Source organism: Suillus subalutaceus (assembly GCF_016647625.1).
Source record: "Suillus subalutaceus strain FC151 chromosome Unknown DFJ58scaffold_83, whole genome shotgun sequence".
NCBI lineage: Eukaryota > Fungi > Basidiomycota > Agaricomycetes > Boletales > Suillaceae > Suillus > Suillus subalutaceus.
Window position 1 is genome coordinate 107,634 of NW_024540332.1, and position 15,081 is coordinate 122,714.

Below are 15,081 nucleotides of genomic sequence, written 5' to 3' on the forward strand. Positions count from 1 at the left end.
TTCTGCCGAAAGCTTCGTGTGTGCCCTGCTGTTTTCGACAAGCTCATCGAACATATCCAACCACACGCAATTTTCTACAACAACTCTAACAACCCACAGCTTCCTATCCCCATTCAACTCGCGGTTTTTCTCAATGGCATAGGCCACTATGGAAATGCTGCTACGACGCAGGATTTGGCCAAATGGGCAGGGGTATCCGTCAGAACTGTGTATAACTGCTTCAAAAGAGTTATGATCACACTTTTGAAGCACCATGACGACGCGATCCACTTCGATCCGCTTGATCGAGAAGATCAAGAGGAACGGAAAAGAGTGCAGCAGTGGGTTGAGGGGAAGACATGCCGGGAATGGCGTGGCGGCTTCCTCTGCATCGATGGCACCCCCGTTCAACTTATTTCAGAAGCCTGGGTGGCACGGTGAGGGGTTTTTTGACAAAAATTCAAACTACTCTCTCACTGCTCAGGTACGTTAATTTTTCCCTTTCATCGGATGAGCTCATGCTTTCAAAAGGTTGTCATTCTTCCGCACAATCTCCGTATTGTCGACTATGTAATTGGCGTACCTGGTAGTCTTCATGACTCTAATGTTTTTGGGTGAACCAGGGTCGCACGCACCCCAAACAATTTTTTTCGGCGCGAACCAGTGGCTATGGGCCGACTCCGCATATGCTTCGCAAGTATGGTGTGTCACACCATTCAAACGACCACCTGGAGGGGCGTTGACAAGGGATCAGAGAACATTCAACTATCACCTTTCCAAAGTAAGTGTGGATGGATGGCTTCGGAATGTCGCTTACATACTTGTAGGTCCGTGTTCGGTCTGAGCACTTTTTCGGTTCGATCAAGGGCAGATTCCAGAGCCTACAAGAGCTTCGGTTTCCGATCCAAGGCAAGAAAGAGCTGGATTATTCCAACATGTGGATCCGCTGCTGTCTAATCTTGCATAACTTGATTGTTGAGATTGAGGAGACTCTTGGCATCGCAAGTACCGGTGACAATTTTTACGAGGAACTGACTGGGCAGAGGATGGATCTGAATGTCAAGGAGGAGGAGGAGGAGGAGGGAGAGGAGGGGCAGGGCGACGAGACTTATATCGGGACAGCGGGACAAGAATTTCGGAATGCTTTAATGGCGTGTTTGCTTCTCAAGCTTCAGTAGATGTAGCAGCGGAATTTGTGTATTCAAATGCTTATATCAAAACACTGGCGGTACTCAAACGACAGCAAATTTATCAACAAAAAAACAACAAAGATAGCACGAAGTAACAAACCAAGAGGCAACACGCGAAGATGACAACCCAAGACTCAATTTTGACCCAGGTTCCGCTCCATTGCAATACGCCAAATCCTTGCCTCCTCTTCTTCTCGACGTGCACGGGCGAGCTCAAGCTCTAGCTTTGCATGCTCCAGTTGGTGACCCATGAGCTCGTGTTTGTGCAGGTGGTCTTGCTCAGCGAGACGCATAGCATGTTCTCATTCATCGTGAGCATTGCGTACTTTAAGTTCCCTAGCCCACATGTCACTCTCAAGCTTCAATTGCTTGTAGCGATCGTGCTCGACACGACCATCGCGCTTTTCGCCAACTTGCTGGATCAGCGCCTGCGCTGTTTCAGAGAGCTGCTCGGCGGCAGCAGCAGTGGAAGCTTGATCGTTGTTGGCACGTTTGCGTGATGGAGGACGAGACGAGGTGACTTGAGATGATTGAGGTGATGCGCTACGAGTAGATCCTCCAGATAGCTTCATGATTTGTGATGCCGGACGTCCTCGAGCAGGACTTCCTTTACGCGAATCAACCCACAAACCCCTCATTGCATTGCTGGTGCTGACATTAGAATCGGAGTCATGTGGAGTGGCATTGTGGCTGGAGGTTGGTTTTTTGAAGCTGGAAAAAAAAGGATATTGGCCGTCGGACTGGTCTTCATTTAGAGGCTCTGGAGAGTTGAGCGACACCGCATTTTGGTCAGAATAACGTGTTGATATAGGTGTGATTGGTGGGCGAAGATGTGGTAAGGAAGTGTATGAGCCTGTAGAGGTAGATCCACAAAAAAAACTGGGGGTTGATGATGAACGGGAGGACGCCGGTGTGTGTTGCAGGTGGAAAAACTGATCTTGTTCCATCAGGATATCGTCATCTGCTTGTCCTGCAGCATCTTCATCAGTGGCATCTATGGGGTCTCGACAGATGTCGACATTTGCGCTGACAACATCCATGTCAACAATTTCCCCGTCCTCAATATCGGCATCCTCTTGTGGCTCATTTTCATCGGCAGGGAGTTGTGCGTCCTCATGGTCAGGCACATGGAAGTGTTGTAGCGCAGCAGATTCATAGTTTTGTCCAGGATCAGCGGTTGAGAATACAGTATTATAGGCAGGATTTGTCCTCCACCAACCGTGAAGGTCTGGCCACCATGGGAATTTGTCCAGTTGCGAATCTGCAAGAAATAGATAAATAAAATTGACAGATGCGCATGAGAACAACCCACCAATGAGTGTCTTGGTCTGCGGGTTCTTCTGTAGCTCATCATATGTTAATCTGGCGCCTGTCTGCTTAAGGGACTTGTTGAACTTGTTGTATTTTTTTTTGAGCCTGGAGCATCTGATCAGCAACAAAACGGTATAAATTTGTAATTCATATCAGATGCAAGAAGATCGGAGGTTACTTACATTCCGAATCGAGTCTGAACAGGCTTGATCAAAGCGCCAGGCTTTGTCTGGAAGAGGAGCTGTACTTCAGGATCTTCATCATTTGAAAATATAGCATTTGCGAGCTGCGAGTAGTATGTTTCTTTTGGAGCAGCACTCTGCTTTTTCTTCCTCCCTTGCTCTTTTGCATCCTTCACAGAATCGGAGAAGAGTTTGATGCATGCATCATCATTAGCTTTGCACCAGGCAATGAGGCAAGAGGTGCGAGCACTGTAGGCCCCCTCCCAATGGATAGCCAGCTTCTTTTTGGTGTTGGGAGCAGGACTGATCACAGGTTGTAGGCTGTCATCTTCATTTGCTGGTGCATTTGTGCTTGCAGGAGCTTTCTCTTTTGCTTGTCTGGATTGTGTTTGACCACGATTTCCTCTGGCTCCACCTCTAGTAGTATGTGCCATCTTCTAGATGGTTCCCCAAGAACAGAGCAAGTGACAAATAAAGGGTGATTGGAAATTGGATAACACCAGCAAGGTCGACAACGTCGACGGCTGGTTGATCGGCAGGACAGCGGTCAGAGGGCAGGACGGACTTTGAAAAGTATGCCATGCTGCCGGCGTTTGCCTCTCATTTTCTCAGCACAGGTGCGAACTTTGAATACCACTATGACATCATTCATCATAACCTGGATATTGATAGCCTTAAATACCACCATCGCATTAAGTCACTGTCACTTTATCGTTCTTACCATTCCTTAAGACATGTCGTTACCTGACAATTCTACTGTGCTTATTGTTGGCGCAGGCCCCGCTGGTCTCACCGCTGCTCTTTCTCTCATCCACCACTAGGGTACCGCACGGGTAACACCGAGGGTCGGAAAGTTGACACCGCACCCGCACCCGCCAACACCGTACCCTTCACGGGTACAGGTACACACCGACCCGTCAATGTCGCGGTTTATGGAAAATACCGCGGTGTCTCTGAACACCGCGGGTACATTACCAAGAAGAGTGTATTAAGTATTAACAACAATGAAATAAAATAGTACTACTTTTCCTTGTCATTCTCCTCTGCTTCGACTTCATTTCGCTTCCGTTTTTGAAGCATGCAAAAATATCCAGATTCAGATCATTTACCGAACTTCTGGGTTCATGTGTGTCCGATGGGAGTAATGGACGGGCTGTTGGCCTTGGCGTGCAAATGCTGCGTAGACAGAGCCACTATTAGCACCAGCATCCTTGCCCTTCATGGCGTTGTTGACGGCATCCTCGCCAAAGCATCCAATGGCATGGTGCTTCAGATTAGTCGTCGAGGACTTATCCTTTGTATCCTGATAGCGGCGCACACCACCTAAAGCTGTCTTACACTTACGCGCACCACACGGGAAAAAATGACACAAGCGGCCATTGTGGTGTTGGACCACAACTTCGGATGAAAAGAAACTATAGATAGGTGACCGCCAAGTCTTCTTGAGAGCCTCTGTATCATTGTATAATCAGATATTTGCAAAAATCAATGGAAAGAAACATACCAAGATCTGCAGAAGGATCGGGATCAGGCTCGAATGCACCTGCCGTTGATTTGTTATCGTCAGTGGCAAGTGAATCAGTACTTGATCGCGTAAGATCAACGGTGTCTGTGGGGCTCGATCGAGAAGACCGAGACACAAATGACTGCTTGACCTTCTTCAAGGGGCGGGCCAGAGCCTTAGCACCCTTTGCAACAGCCTTTTTGAGTGACCTGGCCTTCTCGGAGATGGACGACGAGATAGACTTAGATGATGAGTGTGACTGGGTAGACGAAGCATCAGATGCCTTCTTTGTGAGCTTAGTTTTCATGGGGAGACGACTCAGTGGACTTACTGGTCTCGAGTTTTTGCCTTGGCTTTATGGTAGTGACTCGAGCTTCTCTGCAACGAAGTGTCAGCTCAATAAATTGCTAGAATGATTCACGGGGGTACAAAAGACATGACAGAAATCAGTATAGCATTCACTTGTGATCCTCAAGCTCTCAGAGGAAGGAAAAACAGAGAATCAAACACGGTGTTCAATGGCTGTCGCGCGCCTGGTTCCCGATTTGGTATATTATACCCGCCCAAACACCGTCAACCCGCGGTGAATGGCCACGGTATGCTCAAGGGTACGACTATCCTACTCCGTACCCGTACCCTCCAAACCCGTCAGCATAGAACCGCGGTGTTACCCGTACCCGTGCGTTTCCCTATCCACCACGGGTGTCGTGACTTCGTCATCGTCGATGCCATAGTCGAAGGACAGAACATATCACGGGCTATTGCTATACACTCTGCAACCGTTGAGGTACGCTGCCACCTGGGCGTTCATGAGAAGGCCCCCTAATGACTTTATAATCATAGGCTTTAGCCAGCATCAATGCAGCAGATGTCTTACTATCTAGAGCTATCAAGGGGAAGAGCATCAGAATGACATCCCGTGATTCGCAGATTTTTGAGGTCAAATTCGACCATCTCAAGATACATTCTGCTCACCCTTACGCACTCTTCGTCCCTCGAAATGTGACCGAGCTTGTGCTTGTGCAGAAGCTGCAGCTTTGGTGTTCAAGTGCAGCGTCCACACAGGGTGATTGGAATGAAACAGAACGAGAAGGATCCTTACATCACCGACGTCTCCTTTGAGGATGGTCAAGTCATCAGAGCTAGATATATCATCGGCGCAGATGGCGCCCGCTCGATTGTGAGTTCCTGGTGCCTGCTAGCTTAGCTTTTTGGAATGTCTAACGAGCACCTCTAGATTCGTACCATTTCTGGAATAGGGTTCTCTGACCCAGAAGGCCCAAACCTAAGCAACGACGTATTGGCTCAAATGGTCGTCGCGGATGTCACATTTGAGCCCGAACCTGTTGGTCCGCTAACCATCGAAGGTCACCTCAATAACACAGTTTTCTCAGGCAGTGTCCTTATGCTCACACCAATCGGAAACCACTTCAATGACGAGCTGACGCGAGATGGAAAGCCCATCACAAAATACATATTTCGTGTAGCTTGTGCCGTACCAGTGGAGAACGGAGAGCCGCCCCATTCACCGCCGAAGGAGTACATCCAGGACTTGGTTGACACATATGGTCCGACGTGCATAACATCGGATATATCCCTTAATCCGACACCTGTCAAGATCGACCAGCTGATCTGGTCGACACGTTTCAGACCCCATTCAGCCATCGCTGACCGCACCTTCACGCGTCTTGGCACTGCAATTTTCCTAGTGGGTGACGCGGCCCATATTCATTCACCCATGGCCGGCCAGGGCGTGAACCTGGCCGTCAGGGATGCAATATTTCTCTCAGAGGCTGTCACAAAGCATATTCAAGCATCTGCAGAAAATCCCGATGTGGATGATACTATTTTGCAGGAAATCGCGGAAGCGCGTCACGCTCGAGCATTGGAAATTATCCGCTTCATAAAGAATTTTTTGAAACTCGCAAGCCTGACGTACAACCCATATGCTTGGTGGATGCCGTTTAGTCTGGCCTCTCTGCGCGATCTGATGCTAAGGATACTGGGCAGATTTGATTTCGTGCAGTCGAGGGTTGCATGGGGCCTGAGTGGGCTTGGAAGACGGTAATCGCGCATTCTTGGAACCGCACTTTGTTTCTGTCTATTTTGTACGAGCATCGGCGAGTATAAGACGTAGAGAGCCAGTACTGAAAGCTGTTTGCGTATGCTAGCCAGTACCACTATTCCACGACCTATAGCTGAGTAGTACTCAGGGGCTGTCTATATGTAGACGCTGTTATTCAAACAACTGAGCCCTGGCTCATACCATCTCATATCACGACAGTGAACCAAGCTTAAAATTAGATGAAGCCCAGATCTACAGGGCTCTTAGCTCTCGCTGAAGAACTCCAATCCTATATCCTGAGCTTCCTTCCTTACCAAGATATTCTGCGCTGTACATCCGTGAGTCACCGAGTGTTGATCGATCCTTTAATAGTGATCATCATCTTGCAGGTATGCAAGGCGCTTCGCCAGACGTACACGTCCTCGTCCGAGCTTCAGTATATCACTGAACTTGGTGGTCAACAATTACTCCCTGTCCCCGACACAGATCTCGACAACCACACTTCTATTTCCAAGCGCCTACAGCTTCTGCGGGACAAAGCCCACGCATGGTTCAAATTTGATATCCATTCTTTCAAAACAATTTCTATACCAGAACAATTCCACGACGCTAAAACATCTCTCGCCGACGGGCATCTCTGCTTATTCAACGAAGATGAACAGTCGGCTAAGATCTTTCCAATACTGCCAAAACCCTCACAATACAAGATCGAGCGTGATTGGCCTTCAGGATCACTGTGTTCAATCCCAAATGCAGATAGTATAGAGGTATTTATGGACCCAGCGCAAAACTTGATTGCCATTGCGTGCATGATTGCCGATGAAACCCTCGGGATGGATGATGAGAGGTTGTATATCGACCTTGGAGCCCTGGATGGAGATAGTGGTGTCCACCCCGAAGCCGCTGGAAAGACGTTGTTTCTGTCGGCGCTTCCAAGATGCGAGGACGGCCTTTATACGATAGAAAATTGGAAGCTCGAGGGTTTGGGGAAGCTTATCGCTTTCCGGCGTTCTCTGCTGGTTCATGAAGGCAGCTATAAATTCGGCGAGGAGATATGGTTTTTGCAGATTTGGGACTGGCAAAAATCAACGACGTCCAGTGTGAGCTTTGGTTAGGATCAGCTAACAGTTGGCGGTTGACACTCGTTTTATTAGTGCGTGCTCAGTGACACAATAATAAACCCGGAGGTCGGGGAGTCGCTTGATTTTTGTTTCCTCGGAAACGACAGACTGCTGATTGTCAGCAAGGACTTGAAGCTCTATTCAATTGAGGATCTGTCACAGGCACCTCGACTACTGGCCTGCTTCCTGATGCCTGTATCAGTGACGGGCATACAGTGTCTTCTTCCGATGGACGACATTGCACATAGCTCACAACTGCAGATGCAAGCCCAACGAACAATGTGGACCTCAGACCCTAAAAATCGGATATTATCCCTCATCACACGCACTCGGGATGCCACAAACTCATTCACATTCGTCATTTCCACTAGGATTTTCTTCGATCCCCAAGCCGGGGCCTTTGATGGAATGGCAGAAATCCCATGGGAATGTTGGGGTCCTCTGAATGCTCGTGTTTTCGTGCACAACTGGCGGTGCAGAGTTGGCGTTAGCGGGAATCGAGTGTTGCAAGCATTTCCTGCAACGGACGCGACAGCGGAAGATCACCCGGATGACATGGATTATAAGTTACATATGATGGACTTCAGCCCGTTAGCTGTTGAGCGCCGGGAGGGTTTAGGAATAGTAGTGACAGAGCCATCTACGATAGAAATCTCCGAATCGGTAGAGACGTTGACGACGTCCCTGCCTTACGTGGAGGTCGTGTCGGATAGAGTATTTGGTTCCGACCAGGTGATAGACATATGGGTTGATAAGGACAGGATTTATTTGCCCAAGTTGACTTCAGAGGGAATTAGAAGATAGCGTAAGTTCTTGCGTTTCCAAAGAAGTCCGACATGCTAATTTTTATCTAGGATGGTATAGACAAGCTCGAGGTCATTGAGATTTAGAGCGGGACCTGTGCATCCTGATGCCTGAGGAGCTAGTTATGAAGATTGGCAGCCAGGATCATAGAGATACACGATCATTTATCGCAGGAGTCCATCTTTTTGAGGCGCCCACGTCCATCCGTAACGCGAACTGAGTGACGACTGATGATAACAGGGAGATGTGCGGAGAGCCTGCACGAAAGCATCTAAGACGTTGATCTATGTGGTAAGGGCTTTGTATGTTGCTGTATAAATTTTTTCGTAGTGTCAGGCTTCCGTAGATGATATTTCTTGATGTATGTAACATCATTCCATGCCAAGCAAGTTTTTGCTAGTAGGAATCAATGCCATATTATGAAATCCCTTTTAGCTCTCCTCGTCCTAGATGGAAGGGCCACATACATAAGGATAAGGAACCATCCCGAGTTTGTGGATGGCGGGTCAAGAAATTTCTGTGAGTTCGAAGCCGATACGTAACGAGAACCGGTGGAAAGCAGCAGGAGTGAACTTGAAGAATGCCGATGGCACGACTTTATGGTCGAGGATTGTGTGGTTCCCTGACGGGTAGGAACAAAGAACAGAACATGTGGGAGACAAGGTGATAACAGTGATCCTGATCACTCGTAATCGCCATGTTTTCCACCTATTCTTACTGCTAAACGACACAGACTCGTAACTCATATGTAGTTATGAAAGTCAAGCACAAGAGTGGATACATGCATAATACACTCTGTACAGAAGGCCTCAATAGTTCTTGTCCTTCGAGCGCTCCATAGCTGAAAGCCATGATGAGCCATGATTTGTCATATGCAGCAACCCACTTACGATTATAATGCAGAAGCTTTTCGATAAGGTCAACATGCGTAAGCACCATTCGCCGACAGCAATATCGCTTCAGCTGCAACTCATCGAGAGCGTCACTGGAATCTCGTCAGGGGATGTCACAGCATTCAAGCTCGCAGAGAATTACCCTTCGCTCATATCATTGGCTAGCAACTCGAGATATGCGTTCCATTTGTCCCCGATGACTTTTCCGCATGAAAAACATCTCACTGGGATGATCTGCAAACATGAAGTTAGCTTATTCGCAACCCAGAGAGTGAGTGCGACTCGCCATAGTGGTGGTTTGAGAAACCAAGGAATTTCGAAAATGGAGCTGGCAATGCTTACGTGATAAACACGAAGCACGTGCTCACAAGAGGAACCGTGTTGGCGCGCTTTACCTTTGACCATCAACTTGACAGATATCAGCCGTGTTAGAGGAGTGTCCGCCATGAGTGTATCCTTTGAGCTTCAAGATGAGCTACAGGCACTTCAGGACATCGCAAACTACGATATCCCAAACGAACAGGATCCCAACAGTAACGATCCCGGCCCCTTATTGCAACGTACGCTGGCTTTTGGTGCTGGCGTTTGATACTCACTGACCACGAACTTAGAGGCTGTTGGAGCAATTGCTCATTCATCCGAAGAAATAACTGATCCAGAGATATTTGATATATTCCGAAGTCTTCTCAAGCATTCCGATGCAGTCGCTGGTGCTTATATGAGCAAGATGCTCGATGCTCTACTTTCTGCATTTGGGGCTCAAATTGATGCTGCAATACGCGACTCGAAAGAAGAAGACCAACAGATCGTTATGGCTCACAAGCTGCCTTTGGAAATGTATGCTTTCTTAGTTAATTGGTTTGTAGGTGCTGCAGAGAAGGTGAAGGCAATGGGCGAGGAGGACGCTCCGCCAGCACCTGTGAAGGCGCGTCGTGGGAGGGGCGGAAAGACTGGTACCTCGAGGGCGGCGGTAAAGAAGGCGGAACAATGGACATGGATCGACCAGATCCCTGGCACTCTGGAACTCATTTGCAAGGCGTTGAAACTGAAGACGCACCGCATTTGGGTGACCAGCCCGGAGAGAGATGCGTTCATAACGTGCGTACAGCTTGCTCTATATCACATGATTTGGCGGGGGATGCACGCCAATTCAGTTGCCTAGACATCTGTTGACCCTACTTCAGATGCCTCACCCGCCCCGCGTACCATGTGGCCGAGTCCGACCAATACATGAAGATTCAAAACATCCGCATGCATGTCTACAAAGTCATTTGTCTTGCTGTAAAGCATCACGGTCACACGCTCGCTGCGCAAATCAACATCATGCAATCCTTGCAGTACTATGAGCACCTCTCCGAACCCATGGCAGAATGCCTTTCTATCCTGGCAAAGGAGTTCGATCACGCCCAACTTGGCGACGAGATACTGCGCGAAATTGCTGGAAAATCGTTCAGTGCGCAGGACACCAAAGGTCCAAGGGCGTTCTCTCGATTCTTGGTTAGATTCAGCGAGGAGTCGCCGCGATCCGTACTCAAGCAAATCAGTCTCCTGATTGGCCATCTCGACTCAGAGGTGCGCTCCCCAGAAATACTTCTTCTCCCCCATCTGACAAGCATGTAGTCTTATCCTATGCGCATGGCAATCGTTGAAGTTATCGGCTCACTCATTCGCGAACTCGCTACGTCGGAGGACATGACGAATCGGACGAATGGCTCCAACCAGGCGGGCAAGGAGCTTGATGGGCTGTTCGAACTCCTCCTTTCACGAACGCTTGATCTATCCTCTTACGTACGCTCCAAGGTCTTCGCAACACTCTCGAAGATGCTTGATTTGCCCTTGCGTCTTCCAGAACAACGGCTCCGGATCACACGCGCTGCCGTTGACACGCTGGAGGATAAGGCGAGCACAGTACGCAAGGCTGCTGTTTCGATACTCGTTAAACTGATTCTAACCCATCCATACGGGGATATGTATGGAGGTGACTTAAACTTGGGAAAGTGGGAGGAACGGTATAATACTTGGAAGGACAAGTTGGAGGAGATGGAAGGTGGCATTGGGAAAGCGGTTGAGAGGGATCAAGATGACAAGGAAGAGGTAGAGTCAAATGTCAACGAAGATGATGCTGATGAGGACGAAGACGTGGAAATGGAAACGGAGGACGCAGATGCAAATGATGACGGCGATGCGCCGTCAGACAACCCGAAGCCCAAAAAGAAAAAGGCAGCCCGGAAATCCATCGTCGATGTCACAGCCATTGTCTCTGAACAAGAAGCACTTGCTGCCCTGGAGACTAATGAAATTCTTGCCATGAGTTTGCGCAAGAAGTACTGCACGGAGGCACTGGACTTCGTCCGTACCCTGGAAGGTGGGATGGTGTCGCTCACGCAGCTTTTGGGGAGCACCAACAAGGCAGAAGTATTGGAGAGTATGGAGTTTTTCAGAGTCGCATTTGAGTACCAGCTTGCCAGTGCCGAGGTGATACATATGATTCTTCCATATTACGGCCATCTAACCTTACTACCAGAAGGGCATCAAACGGATGCTACATCTTATATGGCACAAGGATAACAGCTCAACGTCGGAGGACGGGAAGGAGCTGAAGGGGGTGCGGTCGAGGCTCCTCGAATGCTACCGTATGCTGTACTTTGACCCTCTACCCGACATGGAACCCAAGCAGCAAGTGAACCGTATTGCCAAAAACATGATTGAGTAGGTCCAGCTTGCTTTCTCAGATTTAAAGCCGCTTGAACATTTGTAAAAGATTGACATACGAAGCAACGCTTGCAGAGCTTACTAGCTTAGAAGAGATGATGCGTATCATGATGGAAGATGGCCAGATTCATTATGATGTGATCAATAAGTTGTGGCAGGTTTACAGTGGGAGATGTTCCATTGCAGTCACAAGCACATTGGTTCATGTTCATTTTTAGGCGCTCCTCAAGCTTTGCCCCGCTCTCAGCGTCGTGGTGCAATCATTATCCTTGGAATGTTGGCACTTTCGAAACGCACCATCATTTCTGAAAAGGTCGATACATTGTTGAAGATCGGTCTTGGACCATTCGGCAAGGTGAGTGCGAGTAAATACCCTATCAACACCAAGCGCTCAGCCTACGGCAGGCCGATCTTACCCTTGCAAGATACACGAGTCTTGCCCTGCAGCGCTTGAACGGCAGTGCAAAGAAGGTCAAAGGTACGATCAGAGTCATACCCCATCAACAATTTTCTCATACAAGCAACAGGATCTCTTCTCGATAAATCTCTTCGCATGGAAATGGAGAACCCCATTTTTCGTAAGTTGCAAAGCACCATAGAGCACCCCTGTCGATCGAAAGACTGGTTCGGCATGGCCGAACAAGCGATCAACACTATCTACGCCCTAGGAGAGCACCCCGACGAGCTTTGTAATAACCTTATAAAGAACCTTACCCGGAGGGCATTTACCAAGCGGCAAAATCCGGAGGAGCCTCCATCCGAGCCAGACACAGAGACGATGGAGGTGGATCGAGAGATGGAACCCCCGGAAGCAGCCTCGCACGCGCCCTCTAGTACACATATCTCGACCCAACAGTCGAGCATGTGCGAGGAAAAAGATCTTGGAGATGTCTTCCATCTCAGTCAGCTGCTTTTCGTCGTAGGCCATGTGGCCATCAAGCACATCGTGTTTTTGGAGCTAGTGGAAAGGGAGTGGAAGCGGCAAAAGGATGAGAAACAGCTCGGTATGTTCACTTGCAGACACCTTCAAACTATCGATTGACATTTTACGTAGCGGAAAAGCTTGCAACTGGGGGCTCACCCAACAGAGCCAATAAAGAGACCGAAGAGCTTGACCAAGTTGCCGGCAATGCAGAGGACGAGATTGGTGAACGGATAGCTGCCGTTCGCGAAACCGAGTTGCTCTATGGAGAGCAGTCGTTGCTGAAGTTGTACGGACCGTTGCTGGTCCACGTGTGCGGTAGTCCACATAAATTTAAGGCAAGTGACGAGTTGTTTTTTTCTATCTTACTACTGACAGATACATTAGAATCGCACACTCCGTGCCGCTGCAACCCTCTCGTTTAGCAAGTTCCTTTGCGTCAGCTCACAATTTTGTGATCAGCACCATCATCTCCTCTTCAAGATCCTTGAGACCTCGAGAGACCCAAATATCCGTAGTAACATTGTCATTGCTCTCGGCGATGTAGCAGTCTCGTTCAGCAACATCATCGACGAGAACAGCAATGAGTTATATAAAGGCCTTTCTGATGGAGATCTTGTCGTAAAGAAGAACACGCTGATGGTGCTCACGCACTTGATCCTCAACGGGATGATCAAAGTGAAAGGTCAGCTAGGCGAGATGGCCAAGTGTCTAGAGGACGAGGAGCCACGGATATCCGACCTTGCGAAGCTGTTTTTCACGGAGCTGTCGACGAAGGACAATGCGATCTACAACAATCTACCTGATGGTATGCCTCGGTTCACTCTTAATATCATTAACGTCCTTCATATCATTATTCTAGTCATCAGTCACCTGTCCACAGGTGACCACGCAGTCGAAGAGGAAATTTTCAAAAGCACCATGCGCTACATCTTTTCTTTCATTGAGAAGGCCGGTCCTCATCTCTTTCCAATGTCATGGTCCCAATTCATTAAACTTCTAACAGGAAAAGCAAGCCGAAAATATTGTTGAGAAGCTCTGCCAACGTTTCCGACTCTCTGAGGATCCTCGTCAATCGCGCGACATTGCATTCTGCTTGTCTCTCCTCCCATTCAAGTCGGAGCGATCGGTCAAAAAACTCATTGAAGGCTTGCAGTTCTACCGCGATAAGCTGCACGAGGAGGGCGTGTTCGACAGGTTTAGTGAGATACTTTCAAAGGCACGCTCCAATAAATCGGCAAACAAGCCAGACACGGAGCTCAACGAGTTTGAATCGGTACGGCCATTCTGACCAGGATTACCGTGACATGAGTCTCAAAGCCTTCCAGATACTCGATGAACACCGACGCCAAGGCGAAGAGGACCAAGCCCTTGAAAAGCGAGTTGAAGGCAAGAAAGCAGCTGCGAAACGGAAAGCTACACGACGATGTGAGTTTTATGTGTACCCCTTGATGTCTTACTCACTTATTTTGTAGCAGCGCGTAAGAAAGTTGTTGAAGCTGAGCCTGAGCCAATATCACAAGCCCCGGTCACACGGGATGATGACGATATGTATGTGTAAACCAAACTTTGCATATTCGGAGTCTCTTCTATACAGCCAGCACGTAAACTAGTATTTCCACAGGTATGCCACGTTATAATTTGGTTAAAAATGAATATTTGAATGCCTTGCAATTCACGAGTCGTGACAGATATGTATACCGTACTCATTCTCTGAAATGACTTAAGCTTTGGTGAGGTGACTGGTCCACCGTGCGGCGCACCTCTGATGTGGCTGCAGCCATATTACTGGCTGACGGCTTGTGATACCTTTCAGGCGTACTTATGACAGAAGGTGTAAAGTTCACTGGTGACCTGGCGACTTGCCTTACTAGTAAGACCACTGGTCGGCGTCGAGCACCATCATGCAAACGCCGAGCATTCGCAAAAGCGTTCAAAGCCGTCACAATATTACTAGTGTGGGACGTGTGCGTATCTTTATGCTTCGATAGCGAATCATTGCTCACGATAGCTTACAGGAAATTCAAGTTGGAAGTTGCCCATGAGTAAGTCTAGCAGCTACCAGGTAGTCGGTGAACGTTTGAACCCTTGTATTGAATTACATCAATTCTTCAGAATCTGGCTATTACTACATGCTGGTCCCCGGAGTCGGTGTTCGGCATTTAAGTTTGCCCCGCGCCCGAGGACCCATGGCACAAAGGTTTTGCAGGAACAGCTCAAACTTTCAACGTAAGTCACATTTGGCCCTGGTTGATCGACCGATCACCTTACGTCAGACAATGTCGCCATCTCGGTTCAAGTTGAGTACCATCATGATCCTGGATGTTACTTACGTGGTCGCTGGGTCAGTGATACTGTGCTTCTGGGATCAATCGCAACTTCATCGGCGAGCAGATGC

At 48.5% G+C, this 15,081-nt stretch overlaps 5 protein-coding genes across 5 annotated transcripts; 3 read left to right on the forward strand and 2 right to left on the reverse strand.

Moving 5' to 3' along the window:
- Positions 1–2,308: 2,308 nt before the first annotated feature.
- DFJ58DRAFT_891441 (uncharacterized protein) lies at positions 2,309–2,940 on the reverse strand (the record flags this gene model as incomplete). The annotated part of the gene is made up of 3 exons (XM_041394756.1): positions 2,309–2,430; positions 2,482–2,545; positions 2,683–2,940. Coding segments are annotated over 3 exons (444 nt in total), but the record flags the coding sequence as incomplete, so codon positions are not given.
- A 1,824-nt stretch (positions 2,941–4,764) lies between these two features.
- DFJ58DRAFT_730084 (uncharacterized protein) lies at positions 4,765–6,234 on the forward strand (the record flags this gene model as incomplete). The annotated part of the gene is made up of 4 exons (XM_041385831.1): positions 4,765–4,953; positions 5,010–5,168; positions 5,221–5,346; positions 5,404–6,234. 4 exons carry the CDS (start codon positions 4,765–4,767, stop codon positions 6,232–6,234), a joined length of 1,305 nt encoding a protein of 434 aa, XP_041241872.1.
- A 90-nt stretch (positions 6,235–6,324) lies between these two features.
- DFJ58DRAFT_479521 (uncharacterized protein) lies at positions 6,325–8,253 on the forward strand. The gene is made up of 4 exons (XM_041380586.1): positions 6,325–6,569; positions 6,621–7,331; positions 7,386–8,157; positions 8,207–8,253. The coding sequence occupies exons 1-3, from the start codon at positions 6,471–6,473 to the stop codon at positions 8,154–8,156; spliced, it is 1,581 nt and encodes a 526-aa protein (XP_041241873.1). The 5' UTR covers positions 6,325–6,470; the 3' UTR covers position 8,157; positions 8,207–8,253.
- Positions 8,254–8,854: 601 nt separating this feature from the next.
- DFJ58DRAFT_797353 (DNA-directed RNA polymerase, subunit N/Rpb10) lies at positions 8,855–9,353 on the reverse strand. The gene is made up of 4 exons (XM_041390634.1): positions 9,336–9,353; positions 9,192–9,283; positions 9,047–9,141; positions 8,855–8,997 (listed from the first exon to the last, which is right to left on the reverse strand). The coding sequence occupies exons 1-4, from the start codon at positions 9,336–9,338 to the stop codon at positions 8,966–8,968; spliced, it is 222 nt and encodes a 73-aa protein (XP_041241874.1). The 5' UTR covers positions 9,339–9,353; the 3' UTR covers positions 8,855–8,965.
- An 87-nt stretch (positions 9,354–9,440) lies between these two features.
- On the forward strand, positions 9,441–14,375 carry DFJ58DRAFT_797355 (non-SMC mitotic condensation complex subunit 1-domain-containing protein). Its single transcript, XM_041390635.1, has 15 exons — positions 9,441–9,609; positions 9,661–10,147; positions 10,234–10,621; positions 10,670–11,524; positions 11,574–11,758; positions 11,811–11,926; positions 11,980–12,116; positions 12,167–12,239; positions 12,289–12,765; positions 12,816–13,021; positions 13,071–13,491; positions 13,546–13,634; positions 13,690–13,959; positions 14,012–14,111; positions 14,159–14,375. The coding sequence occupies exons 1-15, from the start codon at positions 9,495–9,497 to the stop codon at positions 14,242–14,244; spliced, it is 4,005 nt and encodes a 1,334-aa protein (XP_041241875.1). The 5' UTR covers positions 9,441–9,494; the 3' UTR covers positions 14,245–14,375.
- Positions 14,376–15,081: the final 706 nt, after the last annotated feature.

Bases quoted from the DNA above. Each gene is read 5' to 3' on its own strand.
- DFJ58DRAFT_479521 (XM_041380586.1), top strand. From the start codon at position 6,471: ATGAAGCCCAGATCTACAGGGCTCTTAGCTCTCGCTGAAGAACTCCAA. The intron at 6,570-6,620 runs GTGAGTCACCGA...ATCATCTTGCAG, and splicing joins ATATTCTGCGCTGTACATCC to GTATGCAAGGCGCTTCGCCA. The intron at 7,332-7,385 runs GTGAGCTTTGGT...TCGTTTTATTAG, and splicing joins AAAAATCAACGACGTCCAGT to TGCGTGCTCAGTGACACAAT.
- DFJ58DRAFT_797353 (XM_041390634.1), bottom strand. The intron at 9,142-9,191 runs GTAATTCTCTGC...ACGAGATTCCAG, and splicing joins GCCAATGATATGAGCGAAGG to TGACGCTCTCGATGAGTTGC. The intron at 8,998-9,046 runs GTAAGTGGGTTG...CATGGCTTTCAG, and splicing joins AAAGCTTCTGCATTATAATC to CTATGGAGCGCTCGAAGGAC.
- DFJ58DRAFT_797355 (XM_041390635.1), top strand. From the start codon at position 9,495: ATGAGTGTATCCTTTGAGCTTCAAGATGAGCTACAGGCACTTCAGGAC. The intron at 10,148-10,233 runs GTGCGTACAGCT...ACCCTACTTCAG, and splicing joins GAGAGAGATGCGTTCATAAC to ATGCCTCACCCGCCCCGCGT. The intron at 13,635-13,689 runs GCCGGTCCTCAT...AACTTCTAACAG, and splicing joins TCTTTTCTTTCATTGAGAAG to GAAAAGCAAGCCGAAAATAT.